At 37.0% G+C, this 26527-nt stretch overlaps 1 protein-coding gene across 9 annotated transcripts in view; it reads left to right on the plus strand.

Annotated features, from left to right (window-relative positions):
* Nucleotides 1-24486, plus strand: part of HELZ (helicase with zinc finger) — a 155736-nt gene extending 131250 nt beyond the window's left edge. For all 9 annotated transcript variants that reach the window (XM_059909048.1, XM_059909046.1, XM_059909053.1 and 6 more), the window contains 2 exons: nt 13714-13966; nt 17728-24486. In XM_059909048.1, the coding sequence (XP_059765031.1) occupies nt 13714-13966; nt 17728-18062 (588 nt within the window). In that variant the 3' untranslated portion in view covers nt 18063-24486. The remainder of the gene's footprint in view (nt 1-13713; nt 13967-17727) is intronic.
* The last annotated feature ends 2041 nt before the right edge of the window (nt 24487-26527 follow it).

Raw genomic sequence — 26527 nt, forward strand, 5'->3', positions numbered from 1 at the left:
TTTTGAAACTTTAGAATTACACTATGATTTTTAGAAGGAGATATTAGCAGTGGACTTAGAAAATAATGATCATATGTTTAGCAACATAACAAATTCACAGTTTAAGCATGAAGAATGTTTATAAACACACAAACATATATGGAGTCCATACTGAACCCAGGACTAAGGATCTCCGACAGAGGAGGATAAGCCTTTAAGGAATAAATAATGAAATTATTTAAGACCTGAGGCCTCTAAAATTAAATTCTGCATGCCAGTCATTGGTAGAGTTGCCATCTAAAAGTAAAGGAACAAACTGATCGGCAGGAGATGTACGTAGAAAGAGTAGTCTTACTCTTCAGGAAAAAAACTGAGAACTGGGCAAAAGCAACAGGAAACAGAAAGTGGTCAGGAAATAAGAAAAGAAGAAAGAAAATAAAAGGTGAAAAGTATAGTTTATATATTTGAACAGCCTAAGGGCCCACAGGACTGAAGTGTAGGGGGAAATAAAAGGGTGTTCTCTGTCAGAAATATATATATATTTTTATAGGCAAAGGATCTTTTTCTCAAATTTTTGTTTGCGGGCCCTTCTCTTTCAGTGTACTTCACAGGCATTTCCCTCTGTGGGGAGAAAATCTGAAATTTTAAACTCATTGCCCATAATGCATTTTATTGTAATCAGTTAGCGTGCTCTCTATAGTTTTTTGAATTTAAGTAACTTAAATAGGCTTGTATATGTCATAACACTTTAATTATTTTAGCAAATACATCAAATTGTTGATGACTGTTAAGGTCGGTGATGGATTATGTTTGGACTTTTTAATAATAAAAAGTTAAAATATATTCTCATTGACAAAGACTTTGATTTATTGAAGGCTTTAAAGTAAAACTTAGAACTTTGGGATTAGTCAAGTCCTTGAAGATCATTTATTCTAACTCCTCCTTTTAAAAAGAAACTGAGGCAGTGAGATGTTGAAGGACTTAAGAGCTTAAGCAGTTCCTAATCACAGCAGAGCTGAGACTCCTGACCTCCGGTCTCGCGTTGTTTCTGGAGCATCACACTGTTGTTCAGATCCTTATGCCACAAATAAGGTTTACTCCGAGAAAGCAGGAAGTGATTGCAGTTACATGAAGTAGACGTGGCAGGTGGGTGGGTGAGGCCAGGGGTGAGACAAATCATGTTCTTGGGACCAAATAATTAAATCTTCAATTATATGAAGTTCTCCTTTTCGGAGAAGGGGAGGGATGGTGGTGGAGAGAGAAGGAGATGGTTCATTTTCGAATTCCATATTCTTAGAGCTATCCAGTTCTACCTACTAAATGTTTGACAGCTCAGATAATTAATTTGGAGATCTCAAATATCAGAAGATTAACTATAAGGAATTTATTTCTGAATGTTCTTTAAAAATTAAACAAAATTCTCTGGCATTACCTTGTTTTTTGAAATTAATTATGATAATTGTGATTCTTCATAGTTACAATTATTCTTCAGAGTTGTCATAGCTGTGAGTTGAAGGTAAACTTCTGTGTACTGTTTTATTTATGTCAAGCTGACATATTTTCATTGTAAGAGGGATTGTGGTCTATATTTGATAACTTGACTGTTTCACATTCAAGAAGAGTTGACAAGAGCCAGAATGAGTCAAGGTAGCTCAAAATGTCACAGCAGTGAACTTGACATTTCTCTCTTAGATGTAATATTGCATTCCTTCTAGTATCTCCTCTATTACCTTGTGTTTGGATGTAGGAAAATAACATTGCTTGGTGGGAAAATACTATTTGCAGAGTGTAAGTGCCCTTGCCTGTGAAATGCTTTCAAATGGTATTTTTCTTTATTTAGACCTAAACTGATTTTAATGCACTTTGGTACAAAGTCACGTTCATTTTAGTATATACCTTTCTTTCAAGAAAAACAATAACAAAACCCAGAGATAAATGTAATGTGGTTTTGTGACATTGACGTTTTCAAACTTCTGTTAAGATAATGCATTTTATTTTAAAAATAATTATTTTAAAATAATATAAAAGAAATGGTGGAGAGTGGCATAATTATTTAGGTGAGAGATGATGGTGGTTTGGACTATGATGGAGCAGTAGTGATGGCGAGAAGTAAATTCAAGGTCTGCTTGTAGCTGAGATCTACAGGGATTCCTGATGGATCCGATGTGATGTGAAATGCGGTGAAATAGAACCACCTCTTTCTTGTTTCTGCTCACCACGTTTCAGTTGCTCAACAGCCACGTGTGGCCCAGCGCCGGTTTACTGAACAGTGCAGGACCCCAGCATCTCCCACACCACGGGAAGGTCTTTTGGACCGAATTGCTCAACTGAAAGACTCACACCCTTCAGCTCTTTGAAACTGTCTTGTATTATTTCTTTGCTAATTGTCTACCATCTTTTTTTCTCTGTTTCTCACTTCCTGAAGCTTCTGTTGATAAGATGTTAGACTTCCTGGATTCTTCAAATTCTTTCTTTCTCTCACATTTTAATGTTTATATTTTTCCTGCTGTCTGAGATTTCCTTCATCTTACCTACAGACCCTTCTATCACACTTTACATTTGAGCCCTCAAATTCTTTCATTTCCAAGAGTTCTTCCTTCTCAGGTTTTTCCTGTTTCATATCATCTTATTTTTGTTTTTATAAATGCAGTGCCTTTTCTGAGGAAACCAATTGAGAGTTTGTTGTTGTTGTTTTGTCTTAGATTTTTAGTAAGAACTAAAAAAGCATTTAAAAAATATTTTTAAAACATCATTGCTACTTCTTTTTCCTGGGCCTTCCTTTTCTCCTGTTTGTCTGTGACCATCTTTTACGCTGGAGACTCCCTTTAAATGTCCGGTAACCCTTGATTATCTGTGTCCCTGAAAAGAAGTTTGGGAGTTTTATGTTTCCTTAATGACTCACTGCCTGGCAGGCTTTTCCCTGGGGACTTTTTAATGCTTGAATCTTCTAGGAGTGCAGAGTGAGACTACTTGTTCTCTGTACAGACTTTCAGTTAATCCCCCCAGTTTTATCCCTTCATCCTGCCTTCACTTTCCATTGTAGCTTGTGTTTCTGAGGCCCGAGCCTCTGTGGAATTCTGCAGAGTGGACTGATTCTCCTCTCAACCGGCAGCTCTAACTCCATCCTTCTTCCACAGACACAGTCTTCCACGTGTTCCAGAAATGTGTCCTATGTTGATGGGCAGTCATCCAGTCTTGATTGTTATAGATCCTTTATGTTCATTTATTATTATTTTAGTGGAGTCTTGGGCCAGTCTCCACCATTAACTGGGAATCATGCCTTTAAAAAAAAATACTGTTTCAGAAGTTATCAAGTCCTTTTCAATAGATTACATGACATGAACCCATAGACATTACTGTTGCAAACTACAGTTTATCCAACACACATTGCCTGGCTTGCTAATACTGATTGTTTTTAATCTTATAGTGGTACTCCTCTCCTAGTTTCTTTCTTCCCAGGTAACTCGACAAAACTATAGCACATTGCTTTAGATGTAAGGTGATAACCTTACTGGGAGCTAAACTGAAGTAAGTTAGTAGAGCCCAAGAGTGTTCTATAGTCAGGAATTTCTTCTTCAGAGCTTAGGGAAATTAAATAGAAAATATGGTATGTATTCAACATTAAACGTTTAAATCCTTTTGTCGAATACTTATTGAGGACTTTTAGGTTCTAGGCATGGTGTTTAGGTGCCGGGAATACACAAGTGAGTAAGGTCTGATTTCTGCCCCAGAGTCTTTGCGTGTCCTTGACATTTTAATTTAGGTCAAGGTTACATTGCCTCTTCTTGGATCACACGAATCCAGGCCAAAAACATATTTTTAGATTAAAAGAAAAACGTGAGCATCTCCAAAGAATCAATTTTGTTAGTGAACCAATAAACTTCATATTGTATGAAAATTTATAGTTGAACAAGATGTAAAGCGATGGAATTTAGTGGTATTTTAGACCAGTAAATTTGTAAAGTTGTGAAAAATTATTAAATATCCTAGAAATGAGATAAAACTCAGAGAGTACAGACTGATAGTCCAGATTTGTTTTTTTTAACTTGTTCAGTGGTTTTTTAGAAAATTAAATTTGACTAGTTTGAGTGCCAGGCATGTATTCTTTAGTTTATCACAGCATAACTCCATATTGTTCAACACCTGGTCTGATTTACATTACACATTTAGGTTATAGACTTTGTCCTACGGCATTAGAATTTTCCAACTTTAAATGAGTGAAGAAATAAAGTGCAGCTATTAAATATGATGTAATAAATGAGTTTTCATGACATAAAAAGATACCTGTGATATTTTAGTGAGAGAAATCACCAGGCTGTGTATATCATTTTAAATGAATGCGTATGTTTATATGCACACAGGGGAAGATGCTCATAGTACCTGGTTTTCTGCTTGTAGTGATGTTAAGTTGATTGACACGTATCAGTGATCAGATGACAGCAGTCTGAGCCACCGATTTTAAAAGTTCCCAGCGACCTTTCGGATTTAGCAGCTATTGACGACTATCGTTTAGAACTGTTGTTTCATTAGAGATGGCAAAATGGCGATTTTAAAATTCTTTTAATTTCTTTTGTACCTATTTTTCTTCTATAAAAGAGAACTTCTCCTCACTAAATGTTTCATTCCTTCAAATCTGGTCTATATAGAAAAAATGAGTAGTTCTTGCCCTTTGTTTTCTTGCCCTAAATTTTCAGAGTAATGAATTGGTGCCTTAGCAGGCCCCAGAGATGACCACTCAGGCTCCCCTCACCTTTTTTTCCTTTGGAATATCATCATGCATCAGGTATCATTATATATTTGAGTTTTCAGTTCATTGTAGCCATTCTACAGTGTGACACACTGTTATGTCTCTGGCCAGTGGGAGCCCCTTCATATTGGTGGCTGTGTTCTTTGACATATTGACAGTGACCTTTGGTAGCGTCCTTGCTTTCAGTCAGGACAAGATGTCTCTAGCTCATCTCGTACATGTTCCGCTCCTGACCAGGAATCAGGTGTTTCTCAGGGCAGCCCTGATGGAGACTGTAGTCTGGTACTGGAGGTGCTCTCTGGTACTGCTTGTCCCTGCTTTTTCACTGGGCAGAGCCAGGAAGTACTTTGTTTTTTGAAAGAGAAAAATAAATCATGAGTTCATATTGATATTTCCAAGTCAATGAAGGATTATAAGGTTTTTAATATTTGTGTTTTTCACTTTACACAAAAGATCATTGTTCCTAATAAATGACTAACAACTAGTCATTTGCTTTATATGTATATACATACACATAGGTAAGATATAGATAGAAAAGGGTGTGTGTATAATAGTTTCATAATAACAGTACTGGTGTTAAATTAGCAATAAATGCAGTTGAAGATATCTGCGTGGTTTATTTTGTCCTAAGGCTATATCCCATAGATATATTTAGTTAAAATACTGGATTTTAAAGGTATCTGAAATAATTCTTCTATGTGTGGTTATAGTACTCATTCGATAAACATTTGAGTTTATTTCTATTTGTTTTTAGTTTTCAAATCTAATTTTGATTTTAAGAAGCACTTATCAGTACATGGTCCCAAAGTCCAAATTATAAAACAAGTGATATTCACAGGTTAAACTTCCATTCCTGTCTCTACTCCTTCCTTATCCCTTCCCCCTATAGAAAAAAATTATTATTTTTTAAAATTAATCCTCTCATTATTTCTTTTTGAAAATAAAAGCAAATACTTATATATGTACATGTACCTCCCTTTCTTAGATAAAAGGTAGCATGTTATACATATTGTTGTGTATCATGATAGATCAGAGCTCATCCATAGCAGTACTTAGAAATCTTCCTCATTCTTTTTACAGCTGCATAGTACTTTCATTATATAGCTGTACCATAGTTTATTGAACTGGTCTCTTATTGACAGACAGTTGGATTGCTTCCAGTCTTTTGCTATTAAAAAATAGTGCTTCATTGAATAGCTTTATGCACACGTCAGAAGGATCTCAAAAACTTTTGTTTATGTGATGTTTAAATATCTATCAACAGTTTTTTTAATATAAGCTATCAGTGTTTAAAACTAATAATTTAAAATAAATATCAATTCATTTAAAAATTATAATAATGAACTCATTACTTGTTAACAAAAATAACTGTATTTTCCAAAACAAAAATGTTTAGTGAAAAAAGTGCCATTTTTTCAATTTTGCAAATCTTCTGCAATATGTCATTTTGGTTGAAGTATATGAAGAAAACTCTGTCACGCAGATATGTACCTGGAAAAGGGATTTTAAATTTTAATGACTTTTTCAGACATTTATAGATATACTCCCTTGATACTGCACCAAAACTTGGCAGTTAGTAGTTTCTTAAAGATTAGTTGCAATATGGAGTCAAACATTTCACTGTGATGGCCTTGATCACAGCAAAAAGCTTGTAGGAGCCAGAACTCTGAGGGAGGGGAGCCATCTCAGCTTGGTGGGCCTGTGGTGCCAGGAGGGTGGGGCCAGACCTTGTTGCCTTTTCCTGTCTGTCCTCCTGCCCCTTGGCCCTAGACACTGCACGGTTGTGGGAGTGGGTGGTTTCTGGTCAGAGGACTATCAAGGGGGCTCCCAAGGACCTAGAAATCACCAGGGAGCTCATGGAGAGGAGGCGCTTAAGAAAGTGACTCTGTGGAATTGTTTATGAATTCATGGGCCCAGGTCTGACGTACACATACATGGATCAGATCCTAATTAGCATACCAAAGACATGGAGAACTGAGCTGATGGATGGACCTCTGCCCAGATCACAGACTGAATCCAGAGTGGCAGGCACTCAGTACAGATCCAGATAGCACCACAAAGGCTTTGAAAACTAAGCTGACTTTGAAACCATAGCCCACAGAAGACAGGTTGGAACTTAACCTTACCAGATCAGTTGCCTGCTAAAACAAAAATATCAGTATCGACATTCTCTGTAGGATTTAAACAAACCCAGGGTCTCATAAGCTAATATTTAAAATGTCCATAATACAATCCAAGATTACTCAGTATATAAGAAATTATGGAAATCTCAGCTCACCCAGGAAAAGCCCATCAACGGGTGCCAGCAGTAAGATGATACAGATTTTGGAATTATCTGAAAAACACTTTAAAGCATCTTATTATTAAAATGCTCCGAAGAGCAATCACAGACCTCTTGAAACAAATGTTAAAATAAAAAGTCTTAGCAGAGAAAGAGAAGATATTTAAAAAAAACAAAACAAAACAAAACCAAGTGGACATTTTAAAACTGAAAAATGCAATAACCAAAAATTTAAACCTCACTTGATGGTCTCAATAGCAGAATGGAAATGACAGAGGAGAGAGTCAGTGAACTTGAAGATCAATAGAATTTGTCTAATCTGGACTACAGAAAGAACAAAGATTGGATAGGGTGCGGGGGTGGGGAGGAACACAGAGCCTCAGAGGCCTATGGGACAAAAACAGAGGTTGAATATTCAATCTTTTGAATTTCATCAGAGTCCAAGGAGGAGAGGAGAAAAAATGTGATGCTGAAAAATATCTGACAAAATAATAGCAGAAAACTTCCCAAGTTTGGTGAAAGACATAAGCCTACAGATTTAAGGAGCAGAGTGAATCCCAAATAGGATAAACCCAAAGAAATTTACACCTGGGCATATTATAATCAAATGGCTAAAAGCAAAAAACAAAGAAAATAATCTTGAGAGAAGCCAGAGAAAACACATCTCATTAGAGAACAGTAATTCAAATGACTAATGATTTCTCATCAGAAACCATGGAAGCCAGAAGGAAGTGGCAAAACATTTTTAAAGTGCTGAAAGAAAAGAACTTTTAACCCAGAAATGTATATGCCGCAAAACTGTCCTTCAGGAATGAAGGTAAAATAAAGACGTTTCCTGATAAAGGAAAACTAAGAGAATTTTTAGCCAGCAGACCTTCTCTAAAAGAATTGTTAAAGGAAGTTCTTCAGACAGAGGGAAAATGATACCAGAAGGAAACTAGGCACATCAGCAATGGAAGTTGAGCAACAGATACAGTAAATATCTGGATAAATATGATAAACTGTTCTCCTTGAGTTCTATCAAAATTCCCAGTTGAGAGCAGAATATATAACATTGTCTGATTGTTTTTCAGTATATATAGATGTAATATATAAAACAACTATAACTATAGCATAAAGAGGAAAAGTAAAGAACCTAATATGGTAATAAGTTTTCTACATCTCAACTGAAGTGATAAAATATAGATTCTAAGTAGATGATGAAAAGTTTAAGTATGTATTCCATTATCCCTAGAACACCTATTAAAATATCATATAAGGAGACATAGAATCACAAAATTAAAATGAAATTACAAAAACATGTTCAAATAGCCCGAAAGAAGGCAGGAAAAGGAAAAAGGAACATAAAACAGGAAATGAACAGGAAACAAAAGACATAAGACAACTGACTTTTAAATCTGAACATATCAGTAATTACATCATATACATGATCTAAACATACCAATTAAAAGTCAGAGATTGTGAGGATGGGTTTTTCAAATAGTTCTAATTATATGCCATCTACAAGAAACGTTAAAAATATAACAGTATAGGTAGTTAAAAGCAAAGGATGGAGAAAGGCATACCATGCAAAGACTAATCAAAAGAAAGCTAGAGTGGCTATATTAGTGTCAGACAAAGTAAACTTCAGAGCATAGGAAGTTATCCAAGAGGGACATTAGTACTGATTAGAGGGTCAGTACATTAAAAGGAAATAACAGTCTTAAGTGTGTATGCATCTAACAACAGAACTTCAAAATACGTGAAGCAAAATCTAAAAGGAGTAACAGACAAATCCACAATTATAGTTTGAGACTTTGACTCTCCCATCTCAGTATTTAATAGATCTAATAGACAGGAAATCAGCCAGGATATAGAAAAAGTGAGCAACATCATTAACCAACTGAATTTAGTTGACATTTATAGAACACTCCAACCAACAATAGCGGAATATATGATCTTTCCAAGTGCAGATGTAACATTCACCAATAAAATATGTTATCTGACCATAATAGAATTAAACTAGAAATGTATAACCAAAGGATAACCAGAAAATCTCCATAACTTGGAAATTAAACTGCATATATCTAAATAATTCATGGGTGAAAGAGTAAGTCTCAAGGGAAATTAGAAAATATTTTGAACTGAATGAAAATGAAAATATAATATGTCCACATTTGTTGTGATGCAGCTAAAGTAGTCCCAGAGGAAATTTTGTAGCATTAAATGCTTATTTTAGAAAAGAAGACATGTCTCAGATCAATAATCTAAGCTTCTATCCCAAGAAATTAGAAAAGGAAGAATAAAATAAATTAAAATCAAGCAGAGGGAAGGGAATAATAAAGATGCATAATAAAGATGAGAACAGAATTCAATAAAAAATGAAAACAAAAATAATAGAGAAAAATCAGTGAAACCCAAAGCCAGTTCTTTGGAAAGATCAATAAAACTGATAAAGCTTTAGCAAGAGTGACAGAGGAGGAGAGAAGCACAAACTACCAATATCAGGCACGAAAGAGGAGATACCGCTGAATCCAGTAGCCATTAAAAAGGGTAATAATAGAGGAATACTGTAAACAACTCTTTGCATAAAATTCAGCAACTTAGATAAAATGGATCACTTCTCTGAATACCACAAACTACAAAAACTCACTGAAGATTAAATAGATAGCATACGAATAGTCTTATAACTGTTAACAAAATTGAATTTGTAGTTTAAAAACCTGCCAAAGAAGAAATCTGCAGGCCCAGATGGTTCGCTGCTGAATTCCTCCAAACATGTAAAGAAATACCACCAATTTACACGATCTCCTCCAGAGAATGGAGGAGAAAGGCACACTTCTTAACTTACTGTATATGGCTAGCATTACTCTGATACCAAAACTAGACAAAGACAGTACAAGAAAGAAAACTACAGACATATCTGTGAACATCATTGCAGTATCCTCAACAAAACATTAACAAATTGAATTCAGCAATATATAAAAAAGAATAATACAGTATAATCATGTCGGAGCTTATTTCCAGAATGCAAGGCTGGTCCAGTGTTTGAAAATAAATCAATGTAATCCACCATACTAACAGTCTAAAGAGAAAAATCACGTGATTATATCAATAGACACCCCCCCCCCCCCCAAAGAAAAGCCTCTACACATTTGACAGAACAGAACATCCACTCATAAAAACTCTTGGCAAACTAGAAGTAGAAGGGATATTCCTCAACCTCTTAAAGGGCACCTATAAAAATCCTGCAGCTGGGCTTCCCTGGTGGCGCAGTGGTTGAGAATCTGTCTGCTAATGCAGGAGAGACGGGTTCGAGTCCTGGTCTGGGAGGATCCCACATGCCGTGGAGCAACTAGGCCCGTGAGCCACAACTACTGAGCCTGCGCGTCTGGAGCCTGTGCTCCGCAACAAGAGAGGCCGCGATAGTGAGAGGCCCGCGCACCGCGATGAAGAGTGGCCCCCACTTGCTGCAACTAGAGAAAGCCCTCGCACAGAAACGAAGACCCAACACAGCCAAAAATTTTAAAAAATAAATAAATAAATTAAAAAAAAAAACAACACCAACACACAAATATGTTTAAAAAAAAAAAAATCCTACAGCTACCGTCACGATTAATGGTAGAGACTGAATGCTGAACGCTTCTAAGATTAGGAATGAGTTAAGATGTCCACTCTCAACATTCCTGTTCAACGTTATCCTGGAAGTCTTAGCCAGTGCAGTACAGCAATAAAAAGAAAAGACACGGAGTTTGGAAAGGCAGAAATAAAACTGTCCCCATTCACAGATGACATGATTGTCAATGTAGAAAAACCCAAGGAATCTACCCAGAAAACAAACCAACAAAAATTAATTTTGACTAATGTGAATTTAGCAAGGTTTTGAGGTAAAAGGTCAACACAAGTCAATCCCATTTCCATATATTAGCAACATTCAATTGGAAACCAAAATGTAAGAGCAAATACCATTACAATAGCCCAGAGGAAAATGAAATGCTAGGTGCAAATTAACAAAACCTGTACAGGGTCTGTATGCTGAAAACTACAAAACTGCTAAAAGGTAATTTATTTGGTGTATAAACCATTTCATTCAGTTGTCAGCAAGATTTATCTGCTTATCCTCAAATTACCTTTGAGGACAGATTCCAAAGTAGCAAATCATATTTTCATGCATTTACCTACATCTGTGTTGTATGAAATAGGTATACCAGGAGACCATCTATATATTATATTTACATATGTACATATGTATATTATGTGTGAGTGTGTGTGTGTGTGTGTGTGTATACATACATATATATATATATATATATATATATAAAATCTTCAACATATCTAATTTTAAGAACATTCAGACAATTCCAGGTTTTGGTTCTTTTTCTAACAGAGGATCAGTTACATTCATAATGTCATTTGAAGTTGAATTTTATACTTATCTACACATTCATCTTTGTCAGCAGCTGCTTAGGAGCTGTTATAAACATGTTACACAATACTTCCACAAGTACTGTGCGTGTCAACTGTGTGATTTTTTTGTATTTCAGTTTGGAAGATATAAATGACACACATTTTTTTTAAAGTTTAATTGAATATTTTCTCCTTTTATATCAGCTTTCCATTGCTTTCTGATTTTTAGTTTTCCTCATTTAAGCATTGTGGTTCACATATCTATTCATTGCAAAAAGGGGCTTATAATGTTAATGCGTGGAATTCATATGAGTATCACCAGGGAATTGGATTATTATAACCTGTTTTCTGAGGCCGTAACAGATTTTAGTTTTGTGCTTTAGTGTTCACACATAAAGCCTTTAGAATGTGCTGCCCTGCAGTTTCTGCCTGGGCTGAACACTCAGGGCATGGTAATAAAAAGAAGCACTTCACTCTGAGTCTAAGAGCTAGTCATCTTCATAACAAACCTTGATGAAAAAAGGCGCCCTGCACAGGCTGCTGTGACTGGTCATTCATTCACTGCCTAGCCATACAGAACATAACGCAGTTTAGGAATGTTGGTTATTCTGCTCAATACCATAAGCTAATAACCTTGATGAAGAAATTTCAAATGTGCTGATTAAATTCACAGTTGACACTAGTTAGAATGGTTACTATTCTAGAAAATAGGAATCAAATTTGGAATGATCTTAACCATTGGAAAAAAATACCTTTAAAGCAGCGTGAAACTAAAGATGAATTTAGATACTATACATAAAGACAGAAGAACAATAAAAACATATGAGAAAAGGTATTAATGGGATGGAAGTATTAGCTCTCGCCTTTCTCATCCAGTAGCTAAAACTTTGGAAATGTAGAAATGACCTGGACATCCTCATTTAACAGTGAGAGGATGTCTCTCCTCCCTCCCCTTCCTGCCTTTCTGCTCAAGGGCAGCCAGTGCAGAACTATTCCCTTGCCCAGTTTGTACCCTTGTGGTTCCGTCTGTGATGACTTTACTCTCACATACTTAGGCCCACAACTTCCCCCATTTAATTGGCCTGACAATATCTGCTTGTGCTATCTTATATTCCCCCCAAATCCTGCTATTTCTGTGCCTATCTCTCTCTCTCTCTCTCTCTTCTTTGTAATCTAACCTCTAGTTCCTGATTTCCAGTTATTTGTAACAACAGTGGTAAAAGAAAGTTTCCTCCCAGTCATAATGACCACGAACTGAATAGCAAACCTGTTACTTCCGGGGGAGGGAGAGGGGGCAGTAAAAAGCCAGTCCCATTCTGTCATGTAAGCCCTAACACGGAAGCTTAGCCTTTATGTGACATCAACAACCAACCTTCCTACGTGGCAAATGCTATGCGTGCTGACCTTGCTCAGGTCTCACAGCAGCGCTAAGAGGCAGGCACTGTGGATAGGGAAGCCACATTTACAGATGAAGTTCCCAGGAGGCTAGGTCAGTTGCCCGGGTGATGCCGCGGGTAGAACTGAACACCCGACTGCTACTCCACACTGCCTTGCTCTTAGAACTGAGCCTGAGCGTGGCCACGGCAATCGGGCCCGAGGACTTGGAGGGCACTTAAGTAGCAGTAAAAAATCATGAAATGCTGGCAAATACATCCTGTCGGAGGGTTGAAGAAATTTTCGTTGTGCCAGTGTAGGGAGGAGAAAAACGTTAATTGGGTTTCAAACATACGAAGGATTTGTTGAAGAATAATGAATGTTCCGTTTCAGTCAAAGACTTTCCGAAGGAAGGCGTGCAGAGAGGGCGATCGGCAGTACCTCTGTTGGGTGGGAGGAGCCCTGTCTTACCATCAGGTCTAAGGAATGACAAACCGGGAGGTTGTGAAGGGCCCATGAGATGAGTCTCGGACGGACGAATGCGTTCAAGATGTTGTGATTCGGTTGATTGTGACTGTAATTTCCCCATTTAATTTTGAGCAGATATGTTTCTTCATTCTTATTCTTAATGTAATGTTACCTAAAATGTGGATAGAACTTTAGAACTGAAGACAGGTAGTTCAGCCCCATATTTTACAGACAAGAAAACAGAGTCAGAAGTTAGACATGTGTGTCATAGGAATACCTGCTAAGGGCCAGAACTGAGTTTTGACCCCAAGCCTCCTGACACCATGTCCACAGCTCAGGCTGCTTTTTGGGGGTTTTGATAGTCACAGAAGAAAGTGTTTTTGAGAATTTCTACTTAGTAGAGTGAGATTGCTGTGTGCATAAGAGAGTGGGGTGTAAGTTTTCACTGATTTATGAACTGTCCTTTTTCTTTGTGTAGTATGAACCCAGAGGACCTGGTCGGCCCTTGTACCAAAGAAGAATCTCATCCAGCTCAGTCCAGCCTTGTCCTGAAGAAGTAAGCGCTCCTCAAGACAGTCTTTCTCAGTGTAAAGAGCTTCAGGACCACAGTAACCCATCTTCCTTCAACTTTTCCCCCCCGGAGTCCTGGGTAAACACCACCTCATCTACCGCCTATCAGAACATTCCGTGCAATGGATCCAGCCGGGCAGCTCAGCCCAGAGAGTTGATCGGTAAGACCGGGCTGGGGGTTGCCGCAACTGCAGTTTTAACTGCTCAGCTCCTGGGCATTTATGGAGTTTTTCTTCTCCCATTCCTTCCATTCGCATTATTATCTTGGGACAGTGTTTAATGCTCACAGCTCGCAGGTGTGCCTCAGGATACATATTAATTTAGGACTGTATCGGTTCCATATTTACGGTCTGGAAGGTAAGTAGACCTACCCGTATTTGGGAACTGATCATTTTGATCTTTTTAACCTGTGAATGCGTGAAAGAAGTAAGGGAACCTAAAATGTATTTCTAAATCAGATCACCTTTGCTTGGGAAAAGCTTGTTTTCTGGATTTTTGTGTTTTCTTCTGGGTTGGGGGTGGCAGTTGGTTAGGTCAATTTCAGTTTTTCAAGGACTTATTGTCATTAAAGTTGTTGACAGTTTGCTACACAATAGAGTTTGGCCGTAAGAGAAACCAGTGAAGTCTGACATTTTGAGATTTAGAAATCCAGTGTTTATTCCTTATATTCTAATGAACTGAGAAATCCAAGTCCAAAGAAGAAAAAAAAGAAGGCATAGGAAGGCCTTGGAATGGATATGGCTGTAAACCTGTGTGCTGGGAAGTCTGAAGTCTTCTTCTTCAGCCTTGAACGCCAGTGCACGTTTATCTTTCCTTTGTTTCCCTCTTTTTTTATGTGGAATGTAAAGAGTGATACTGTTTGAGTTTTCTGATCTATATAGCCTTCTCTTTGTAGGCTGTAGTCGTTGATCTTTGTGAACAAGTCTGTGATCGTAGGTGAATTTCTGCCTTGATAGCATCAACCTTTGTATTTTAAATTAATTTTGCTCATCTTTAGAATGTGAACCCATTGTGCCTGTAACTGACCCATTTTGGAGTATGTGCCATACAAGCATATTTTTAGAACAATAGACATGGTAGGTCAAGAAGCATTAAAGAGGTATTGGTTTCTTTCCTGTCAAGAGACATGGTCATTTTAATCTTTAAACATTCATTAGTACCTTCTGTGGATAAAGTGTTGTATTTTGCCTGGGATTGCTTTGTCATTTTAAAGGTCTAATAGAAATGCACTCATCATATTTGAATTTCCTGAGAAACATCTAAATTACAAATAAGTGATGAAAATTTGTTACTTCTTAGTTGTTTTGTGCATTATAATTTATTTTAAAGACAACATCATTTCTCCTTTTTTTTCTGCCTAAATTTTAAGATAGCTTTTGGCCGAAATCAGTAAAAATCTGATAAAGTTGAAATTTCCTGAGCAAGCGCCCAAAGCACATGTCATTTATGGTGTCTTCACCACAAATATAAAATTATTATTTTCTTCATTGCTAGGAGACAAATAGTAGTATTCTTTAGTTGAAAGTAACACTTAGCTAAGTATTTAAAAATTAATTCAAAATCACTAATATCCTGAAGCACAGCTTCTTGTCTAACAGTATGTATGGATGGATGGATTTCTTATTTTATTTTATATTTTCATTTCATTTCATTTCATTTTTAGAGGAATGTAGCAATTGCCGGTGGTGAGTCAGAAGGAAAATAATCACCACTTGGGAAACTTCTTTCTGAAGTTTGAGACTTATTTCTTGAGTTGAAGGAAACTGTTCATATTATATTGGTTTGGAATTTGAAAGAGGTCATGATATGGCCATATTTTCTCCACAGTTGCAAGCCTGAGAGCAAAGATCATGTCTCTGACCTTTCTGAACTCTGGATTTCCCATTTTGGTACTGATCACACTTGGTAAATGCCTGCCTGCTGAGTAAGGAGATCATGAAAATAGACCCTGTGCGATCGAGGGGGTGATCCAGTCTCACTGCGGGACCTCTGTGTCCACAGCAAGGGTGGGGTTCGTCTCTCCAACACATATGTGTTCGGGTTCTATTCACTTCTCTTGGTGACAAGGCATACTTTATCAAGCATTTTCTTTTTATGCACAGATGAAAATTAAAGATTAGGTAGAGATATGTATTTTGAAAAAAGTCATTGGTTGCCAGATTAGTAAAATTCATAGTTTTAAAGAATAGTTTGTCTTACCTGGAGCATATATGGTAAATCAAATTGACAGAGATCTTACATTCATGATTAGATAAGCGTGTAGGCATTAGGCTAAACTGCCTCTAAAATATTATTTTGTAAGTGTTTATTATTTACTTGAAAACATTCTAAACTCTAATTATATTGTCATGAAGATGAGACTATGGGTAAATAAGAAGACTTAGTAAAGTAAATAAAAATAGTAAGTTTTTGAACAGCCAGTAAAATGTTTATTTTGTATATTAGGCAGTACAGGCCACTTTTATACTGAAGTGTTTGTTAAACTAATGCTCTTAAAAACAATTGTTTCATTCACAAAATCAGTGACATTTAGACAGAAAAGGTGGTAAACGTTCCAGAAAGCTGTTAAATGGCTTACAATAATTTTGAACAATTCTGTGAATTTTTAAAGTTTTAAAATAATAATGTGAAATTAGCATATTGAATCAATGAGACACTAAAACTAAAAAAATGACATATTTTCTCCTTAACTTTCCAGTCCACAAATAGGTAATAAACACAAGGAAAAATGTCCATAAATATCAGTAATCAAAGACATGCAAAGTAGAACTACAGGATAATTATTTATTTATAAAATAAGCTAAAGTTAAAAAAAATAGTAACACTAGTGTTGTGGTGTAGGAGGGAAATGAGCAAGCGTTGTTGGTTGAGTATAAATGGGCAGTATTTTCCTGCAGGGAAGCTTGGCCATAGTTAATCAAAAACTTTGACTGTGTATGTACTATATGACCCAGCCATTGTACCTCTAGGGATTTATCCTAAGGGAGCAGTCGTGAATATTTAGGAATATTTATCTATAATAACATTTAGCACAGTGTAGAAAAGTGAAAAATTGACTATTATCCATATTTCTAAAAATGAGAGATTACTTTAAAAAGTTGTGAAATATCTGCATTATATGACATCCTTAGGGAAAAATGCACCAGCAAGTTAAGGCTTATTAGCTCTGGTATTTGGAAATATGAATGACTTATTTTCTTCTTTGGCCTTTGTGTAATTTCCATGTTATCCTCAATGAATATGTATTATGATTTTAATCCAATCTAATGTTAGTTAAACTTTTAAAAGATTGAAAGCAAAAGCAATGTTTAAAACAAGTTATGATTTAGGGGGCCATAAAATTAGTTAGGAAGAGTGGAGTCGAATATTAAAGGACCTTGGAATTTGGCAGATGATAGGAAATGTGAAGTAAAGTCTACAGCAGTTTTCCCCACCTTATTCCATGTTTACTTACATATTACAAGAAAAGGTAGTATTTTTAAGAAATAGAATCCAGGTGCTGCTGTTTCTTAGGTTAATAATAGAAGCTGTTTTAACCAGAAGTCTGCATATAGAGCTCATTTTTATTTAAGAACCTGTTTGTTCCCATTTTCGAACTGTGAGCAGTTAATATAATAAATACCGAAGTGTACAATTGTACAAGTTAGTTTTTTGAAGCAAACCTTCGGACTTGGCCTTTAGTTTTTATATGTTTCGTTATCGCAGGTCACATAGTTAATTCTTCCTCAAGTGTTTTGAGATGGAGAAGTTCAGTTAGATGTGTTGTGATTGCAGAGTTTTGTGGCAGAAGTTGTCTGTCCTTGTGGCTCTCCTGTCGCTGAGTTCCTGGAGATGAGAACCAGCTGTGACACACTGAGCTAGTGAGATGCCTGAGTGTCGCTGGGCTTGCCCTTAAATCGGTGCTACTCTTCTCTGCTTCTAGCTCCGCCCAAGACCGTCAAACCCCCTGAGGATCATCTGAAGCCTGAAAACCTCGAGGGGTCCAGTTCCTTCAATTACAGTGTCCTGCAGCATCTCGGCCAGTTCCCCCCACTCATGCCCAACAAGCAGATCGCGGAGTCGGCCAACAGCAGCAGCCAGCAGAGCTGTGGAGGCAGCAAGCCCGCCATGTCGTACGCCAGTGCTCTGCGGGCCCCGCCCAAGCCCAGGCCCCCGCCGGAGCAGGCCAAGAAGAGCAGCGACCCTCTGTCTCTGTTCCAGGAACTCAGCCTGGGGAGCTCATCGGGCAGCAATGGCTTTTACTCCTATTTTAAATAATCACTTTTTTTTCCTCCAGGGAGAGTGTTTTCATTTCTGTTTGTATCAGTAGAATTAAGATAGCTGGACTTCACCTATAGATGCACAGTTCCCTTTGTTTTAATATTAAGTATGTTCTCAATTGCTTTGCTGCTAGACTTGCAACTAATTTTTTTTACAGTATATTCCATTATTTTGCATTTTTGACATGAGTCGGAATTTTGACAGCTTTTATGTGGAATAAAAAATATTTTTAAATTTGTGTATTGTTACATATGTTTGCATCAAGCTAGCAGCTAAGAGGTTAATTGTGCAACTATTAAAAAAGGAGAAAAAAAGTTTGTCTAAAATGTATTTAAAAAGAAAAAAAAATTATAAGTAGCATTTACATTTATTCAGTAATATTACCATACGCTGGGTTTCTGTACCAGAAATGGCCAGTTGATGTACAAATGTATGTTATTTTTGCTTAAATTCATTGAAAATTTTTTAAAAAAAAGGGGGCAGCATCTTCTAAATACTTTAAGTTTTATCAGCTTTTTTTGGTGACAAGATGCTGCATTCTAAAACTTTTCTAGTTTTAGACTATGTAGATGTGCTGTTGTAATCTCCATCCACCGTAGGATAGAGTTAAAGGCATTCTTTGCAGGTGTATTTCATATGCCACTGTTTTTTGTAACATGAAAAAAACAGTGGCATACTTAATTATATTTTGGACAAGCTACACTTTAAGCTTGTTTTTAATGTTAATTTGATAGTGTGTGTTTTTTTTTTTAAACAAATCATGAAGCTGAAAAATTTTTAGGATTGTTGGTGCTTAGTAGACTTGATAACTATTTTAAAAATGCGTGAATTTAGTAAAATCTTCTTTTCCTCACTATGCATGTGTAAATGTTCGTAATCTGGCTTCCCCCCTCTCCAGTGGTATAAAGAGTTGTGCCGCTTTAAGGTTTTTTTTCCCTCCAGTAAAAATTTTGGTACCTTTATTTGATGTTTACATTAAAATGTGACATTATACATGGCAATTCAGATATTTTGCTAACTGTTTTGTTTGAGGAACATCATTAAAGAAGAAATGTTTGTCAAAGATGTATCAAAATTCATCAAAATCTGGGGCAAGAAGCTACCCTTGTTTTCATGTCTTTTGATTCTTCTAAAAGAACCCCACTGAACTTGTACAAAACTATAAAATTTAAACAGCTATCTTAAATATCCTACAGTCTAAACATTGTTTTGAATGAACTTTGGTAAAATCCAAAGAAAAACGTTTACCCTCTTAAAACTCGTGGTCTTGTAACACTTCTGAAGCGACGCATGTCCATATTGTTTTCCTGATCTAGTAGTACTGCTTTTATACTTCAGAGATATCTTGAAACTACAATATAACCTTTTTAAAAAAATAATAAGGTAAGGTTGGGAAGCATTGCAAATCCTGAATGGATCCTGACGATCTGTTCAGAAATAGTGTTTTTTCGGAAGACTTGCCTCTGAGTAGGCCATCCTCTATTTGCGGTCCATTTTTAAAGCAGAGTTGAAACGTGGAGGGCAAAGAAAAGCGTCTACAACGGGAGTTTAGTTGGTGTCGGCCAGCAGTAGTCCCCTGTAAGCCTCAGACAGTTTGGGAGAAGAGAGTGCCTTTAGTTAAAGGCTGTCAAGCTGCAGGACAAATGAAGAGAACCTCTTTTTTTATTCAGTTCTGTCTTTCTGCCCAGAGTGCAGTTCACTTCTCTGTGGCTTCCCGTTACAGGCTGCAGGTCTCTGTGTAAGGCAGCAGATGTAGACGTGTAGACTGCAGACGTGTTAATGGTTAGTATAAATCACAGTTGGAAAACGGAGCCAGCGAGTTACAGCACCTCGTTTTCTCTGTAAGATGGCAGATCACCACATTTAGTGATGTCGGATTTTACTCGACATAGTCACAAGAAAAGAAGAAAAAATTTTGCCATATAGCTGTGTATTTCTAACTCTGTGACAAAACTCAAGATACAGCCCAAATGAAAATGAGATCCCCCTGATGTGAGGATGTCGATGAAAAGTAATGTTCTTGTCAGCGATGATTCTCCTCCCCCGAAAATACACAGGACTGCAACACAAGCCAGGTAAATGGTCGGAAGCACGCTGATCTGACGAAGACAGAACTGTCCCATCAGGGCTGTCAGTTAACCCCTTGTCATAAAGTAATTGCCTAATCATCTGTTTTCCGTACTTGAACCTTTAAAAAATACCAGTTTTAAAATTATTTATATTTAAATGTGCCCACCCTACCACCCTTATATATTGATGGAAGCTTTGGGTAAGGAAGCTGTTACATTGTTGTGACTTCACTGTTCTAAGCAGTTGTTTCTAAAAAAACTAAAAGGAACAGCTACTTCTTAGCCCACTGCTCTGCGGAGAATGTCTGAGTGTCCCTCACTTCCTTACTGTTTCTACAGCCAGTCGAGGATTCGAATGCCGTTTCCATCTCCGCTTTACTTAATGCCGTCTTTCCAACTGTGCTTTACATGTAATGTATACATAATAATATCTTGTAACGGTTTTGAGAAAGTCTTACTGCAAGAATCATTGCAAGTTTCCATTGAAATGAGGCGTGGCTTCTGAGTACCATTCATCCTGTTGGATATTACTTGGGTAATGTTAGCAAGTGCCCACGAATCAGACTTAAAAAACAACTTACAGTTGGCCCTCCGTATCTACGGGTTCCATGCCCACCGATTCAGCAAAGCATGGATCAAAGATATTTTAAAAAAAAAAACAAATTCCAGAAAGTTCCAAAAAGGAGAGCTTGAATTTGCCATATGCTGGCAACTATTTGCATAACATTTATATTGAATTAGGTATCATAAGTAATCTAGAGATGATTTAAAGTATATGGGAGGATGTGTGAAAGTTATATGCGAATGCTACGTCATTTTATATAAGGGACTTGAGCATCCTCGGGTTTTGGTAGTCCTGGGGGTCCTGGAACAGATCCCTTGCAGACACTGAGGGGAGACTATGTTTTATATACTAGGTCCAACCTTAGAGTTCAGATGGAACTTTTTTTTTTAAAGCTTGATGTTAGCTCTGGGATAATACCAAGTATCACCAACTTCCTTTTCTTCCAAAACATATTTCTTCTAAGTGAGGTTAGTTGTTCACATGATGTCTTTCTACTTCTTTGTTCTTTGTTATCACTCTGAAGTTTCCTTTATCTTGCCAGAACTATTTTTTTATTCATTTTACTTTTTAATTTCAGTGCTACTGAGATTTTCTTTTTTTACCTTAAAGAAATTATTTTGGGTGATAGAATTTGTAGAGTTTTCATGCTAAATTTTTTTTCCCTATCTAAAAATGAATTTCTGTTAAGATTTGAATGAGCCTCATTCAGTGTAACATGGATATTTTCTGGTGGGTTTTTCAAAGGGGTTTTGCTTGCCATTTGGCATGTGCTTTGCCAATTGTTAGAGTAGAGCTTTGTTTTTGATTAATCAGCAGTTAATTATTGACCATTTAAACAACATGACTTTCATTTTCCCTTCCTCAGACAGATATGCTTTCTCTCCAGGTCATTTTGTATGTGTGAAATAATAAACTGCTTTGTGTGGTTTTTTTCATCAGAGGTTCTAGAATAAGTTTGAGTTTGGTGTGAACATCAATTGGTCTTTTCAGTTCAAAGAACTGCAGAATAAGTAAAATAATCAGAATTCCCACTGAATAAGTATTACCTAATTAAACATAGCGATCTCCAAGACCTATTTGTGAAAATAGTTTCCTTTTTTATGGTGGCATTGAAATTGCTGAGAAAGTAACTGAATTCCCTAACTTGAGATAATTAAGATATAGTATTATCTTGCTCTGGTATAGTCGATCTTAACATGTTTAATATTTTCCACGTATATACATTTCAAGGGCAAAGCTATAAACATATAGGAATGTATCTCTAGCAACCTGCGCTGGAGAGAGTCACCTTGCCTAAGAGCCAGGGTGTGAAAACCAATTTCAAGATAAATTTCAGATTTCAGCTATTGTTACTAAGAAAATTAAATTTACTGAAATCGCCATTTTAAGAAGAGACACCTGTTATCCTTAGATAGAATTGTTTCCTACTGGAGTTGTTTTTAAAAAGAGAACCCAGAAAAAGCCTATAAAAATACAAGATTAAAACTTTAAATGTATTGCAAGATACAAATTGCTACCTTAAATGTTACTTAGGCGCTCTGGTTTTTCTTCTAGCTCCACAAAGGTAGTACTTTGTCTTTTATGATTTACCAGACGTTGTTTCTTGCTAACCATCCCTTTAACTATTGAGAAACCCTCAATTTCTACCACCACCCTTATGTGCGCTCCTAAATCTCAAAGGATATGTCTTAATGGATCTGATTGTTCACTCCACTTTTTGCCACCTGACCCACACACTATTGAGCAATTAGAAATGACGGATAATGTTCTAACCATGATTTCTTGTTCAGAATATCAGCTAGTGACGTCCGCCACATACTATAAAGGCAACAGGAAAGAGTAAGTGGCACGTTAGTCTTCAGAGTACTCGTGATACTAGGTTTCTCCAGTTCTCCATCTACTTGGGGTTGGATATTTATTTGCTGAGGTTTCACTCTAAAGCTGCTAAATTCACACTACTTTCATACCTGTTTAATTAGCAATTTCAAGACCATTGTTATAAGGAGTGAATCAATCTTACATTTAACATTCTCTTAAAACATTCAGGAAGTGGCATTGTTATTACTTTAAATTAGAATCTGAGATTAAACAGATTACAAAAAATTTTAATGTAACATTTAAATTTTTTGAAATGTTTGAAAATATCTACTTTGGAATAAACTTTAAGGAAACAGTCACAGGAGCTTCTAAATTTTTCTGAAGGGAGGTACCTAACAGAAAAGAATATAGACTTAGTAATGTGAACTGTGGTTAAATCCTAAACCCAGTTATACAGTATTAGTCTAAAGCTTCAAAAACTGGAGTGTTAAGAAAATCCAGAGACATTCATATACTTACAGCTTCAGTAATGTATTAGACCAGACTTTATTTGCAATTTGTTCAACAGAGAGATTTTATTTTGATACGAATATTAAGCATAAAGCATAGTAAGTTTTATATAATTCTATAAGTTCATTAAACAATATTACGGAATTTTCATTATATTCTTTGGGAGTCTTTTTAGCTGTTTCTACATCTCATATATGAGGTGTCTTCTGTATTTTATTTTGCATACTAGCATGTGACTGCCTGCCTTAGAACTATGTATAGGAGGGGAAACCAATATTACTTAAAAATTTTTTTTTGATGTTTTGAAATAAATTTCATCATTAGTTCTTTTTTTTTTTTTTTTGATGTTTGAGCAGTTGAGGGGAAGGGGCAAATTCCATAGGTTTCAACACAGAATAGAAGGAGTATCTGTTTACAAATATGTCCTGTTTTAAGATATGCAAAGTTTGAGCAGGATAGAGCTAGTGGATCTCGAACCTTAGCCAGCGTCAGAACTACCTGGAGGCCTTGTTGAAGTCCAGGCTGCTGGACCTGCCCCCCAGTTTCTGATTCCAGGCTGGAGCCTGACCGTCTGTGTTTCCAGCAGGTTCCCAGGCAGCACTGATGCTGCTGGCCCAGGTACCACACTTTGAGAACCGCGGGTCTAGAGAAAGTCTGAGGGTCTTTTCAGTCATGCATTTATTTACTCAGTGTACAGAACTGATCTCTTGAGACGTTTTTATAATTCTGATGCCGTGAGGGGGACGTTCATGGAGAAAGACCTCTGTGGAGCGCCGGGCCCTTTGGGGGGCGGCCACCACCACTCCCCCCCGCCCCCTCAGCGCTCACCCGGTTGAGGTCTGTGCCGCTTTTCCACGTCACGGGGCAGGAGCTCTCTCATTTGTAGGGTGAGTTTGCTTTTGTGTACACTGCAGCCTGGGCTTTGGTCTGGAAGCTGTGCATTTGCTTGGAGCGCTTAGCGTCAATCTCCTCCTGAGGACTGTGGAAGGAAGCCATCCGACTGTCACGAGAATGCACTTTGCGTTTATCGAGGCCCTAAGTACCGGAGGCCCCGTCCTAAGATGGCAGTGACCTGAAGCATGGAAAACGATAGATTATCCCCAAATGATGTAGTCGTAGTTTTTAAGTTTTGTGGGATGAGGGAGGTGAGGGCAAAGGATTTGCTTTTCAAATTATGTGTTTCTCAGGTTAACAAAGTTATTTTGGATTCTCTGCCATGCCGGTAGGTGTTAGGGGAGCCTGAATTGTTGTATATGGCAGAAGATTGATAATTGTCTCTGATTACTTTGCTACCTTTAAAAAAAATCTATATATGTTTGCAAAAAGAGTCTAGAGGAATCTACCACCTACACAGCATGAGTTATTCATAAACCATAGGTGCACATGTATGAGCAAGTTATTTTTGAGAAAGAAACTGCCTACAATATAATAAACCTACAGGTCTTTGGATATTTTAAAATTCGCGTGCTGTTGTTGTTGTTAATATTCCCCCTGGAGTGCAGCTTGAGGGGTATTGGTCTCTGCCTCTGGTTTCTTGTTTGGCTTTGAATTTACCGAGACACTAGAAAGAAAAGAAATTATTTTTAAGGTAATAGATTCTAGAATGACTTAGATGTAGACCGTATGATAAGCATCATAGGACACACAGCTTTGGAATTCTTAAAACCCAGCACTTCCTCCTTGAAAGGCAAGATAACCTTTGGTGGGACTGTTTGTATGTTCAGCACAGGTTACTTTATCCAAGTCCAACTCATAGGGAGCTTCGGTTTGTTTATTCTTTGCACGATGCCTTGGATGTGAAGACGTCTCCGTCTTTCAGCTGGTCACAGGGCTCTTTTGTCCAGGATGAAGTCCTGACGTGTCAGTTACACCTGACTGTCTCTCAGCCTGCCCCCCCCCCACCCCATACAGAGCAAGAGTCTTGGATTTTTTCATGTCCAGACCATGCCTGCTTCCTATAAACCCGTGTGAGTGACATTGTACTGTATCCACTTTCTGTGCCAGTCATCCCACCCGATTCTTTGAAACCCATGAAGGTACTGGTTAAGTGTAGTGGTTGTATCCTAGGTAAATCCGGTGATTAAAATACCTCTCCTCTCAATTATAAAGGTAATGGGTTTTGCATTTTATTAAAGGGTTCTGTCATTAGTGACACAGGTTTTGTTTTTGTTTTTGTTTTTTTAATGCTTCAAGAATACAGTTCTTATCTAAACTTGTTCAGCTAACTTCATGCAATCACTTGGCAAATTCATACTGGGTCTTATTTTGGCAAGCCTTCCAAAGGAAGGTTACATAAAACTGAGATGATCAGTTTCCATCTCTTAATTAAAAGTACCAGTTGTACAGCCATCTAATAATCATAATTTATGGCAAAATTATAACAAAATTATTATTTTTTTCTTTGCAGTTAATGATACCTCATCTGAGAGTTCTAATACCTAAAGAGTTTATGCTTAAAAGTAAAAATGACTTTGTACCATAAAATAACCCCAAAGCCACTCTCTAGGGTTTTTATTTTCTTCCTTTTTTGTCATTTTCTTTTTTAACTTCGTTTTGGAATTACTTTAGTCGCTTTGGTTCCTTAGAACAAGTTTTCGATTTGGAGGTCTATAATTCCTACCTTGTGATCATTGTCTCAGTGAAGTTCTTTTGTTTTACAAGATTCATGGTAACACAAAATGTATTTTACTGCTACAACTAAAATGTATTTATAATAAAATGCCTTTTTAATAATTTGGAGATCTGTTTGTTATGTGTGAACCACAATCCTCTGCTTCCTTTTAAGAGCAAAGGTCTGACAGAAGTTAAGCACAGCACTTTGATTTTATTCATGATATTAATCAGTAAAACCAGCTAAAGTAACAGAACTCAACATTAATTTGTAAAATTGTGACTCTATAGTTTCCAGAAATTTGCAACTTTACTTGTATCTCTGAACTTCAGCAGAAGCAAAGGCCTAAAGGCTTCAAGTGTTACCTGAAAGTTTAAAGATCATCAGTGATCAGTGAGAAAATGAGCCCTTTTCAAATTGTCATTCAACGTGGTTCTTAGGAATTAGAAGTAGTGATCATGAATTAGTCTTAACAAGTCACTTGTTGATGCTGGGCTTGTGGAGCCCAGAATTCAGTTCAGAACTTGTAAACCTAGTTGGTATCAATATGTTATGAGGGTGTAATAATACACTTCACAGGGGTGCACGACGTGCATTACTGCCTCCCCACCCCTGCCCCTCCCCTCCAGATGCCGGCGGTGCAGAAAATTGCCCTGAGTCAGGGTCTTGTTTTTGTTGGGGAAATAATTCTTTGCATCTGCCATGATACGATTTTGAGAAGCATTAGCAGGTCAAAGGATGCTTTGTGTGCCTGGCTCTTTTATTTTTAGCACCCCGTCAATGTGGCACCGTAAGTCTAACTTGAATATTGTGTGTGGGCAGTCAGCCTTTCCTAGGGACAATTTCTAATTCTTACTCATTGCAGTGAGTCAGTTTTTAAGCTAGGTAT

The sequence above is a fragment of the Balaenoptera ricei genome, chromosome 20, assembly GCF_028023285.1.
Source record: "Balaenoptera ricei isolate mBalRic1 chromosome 20, mBalRic1.hap2, whole genome shotgun sequence".
Lineage (NCBI taxonomy): Eukaryota > Metazoa > Chordata > Mammalia > Artiodactyla > Balaenopteridae > Balaenoptera > Balaenoptera ricei.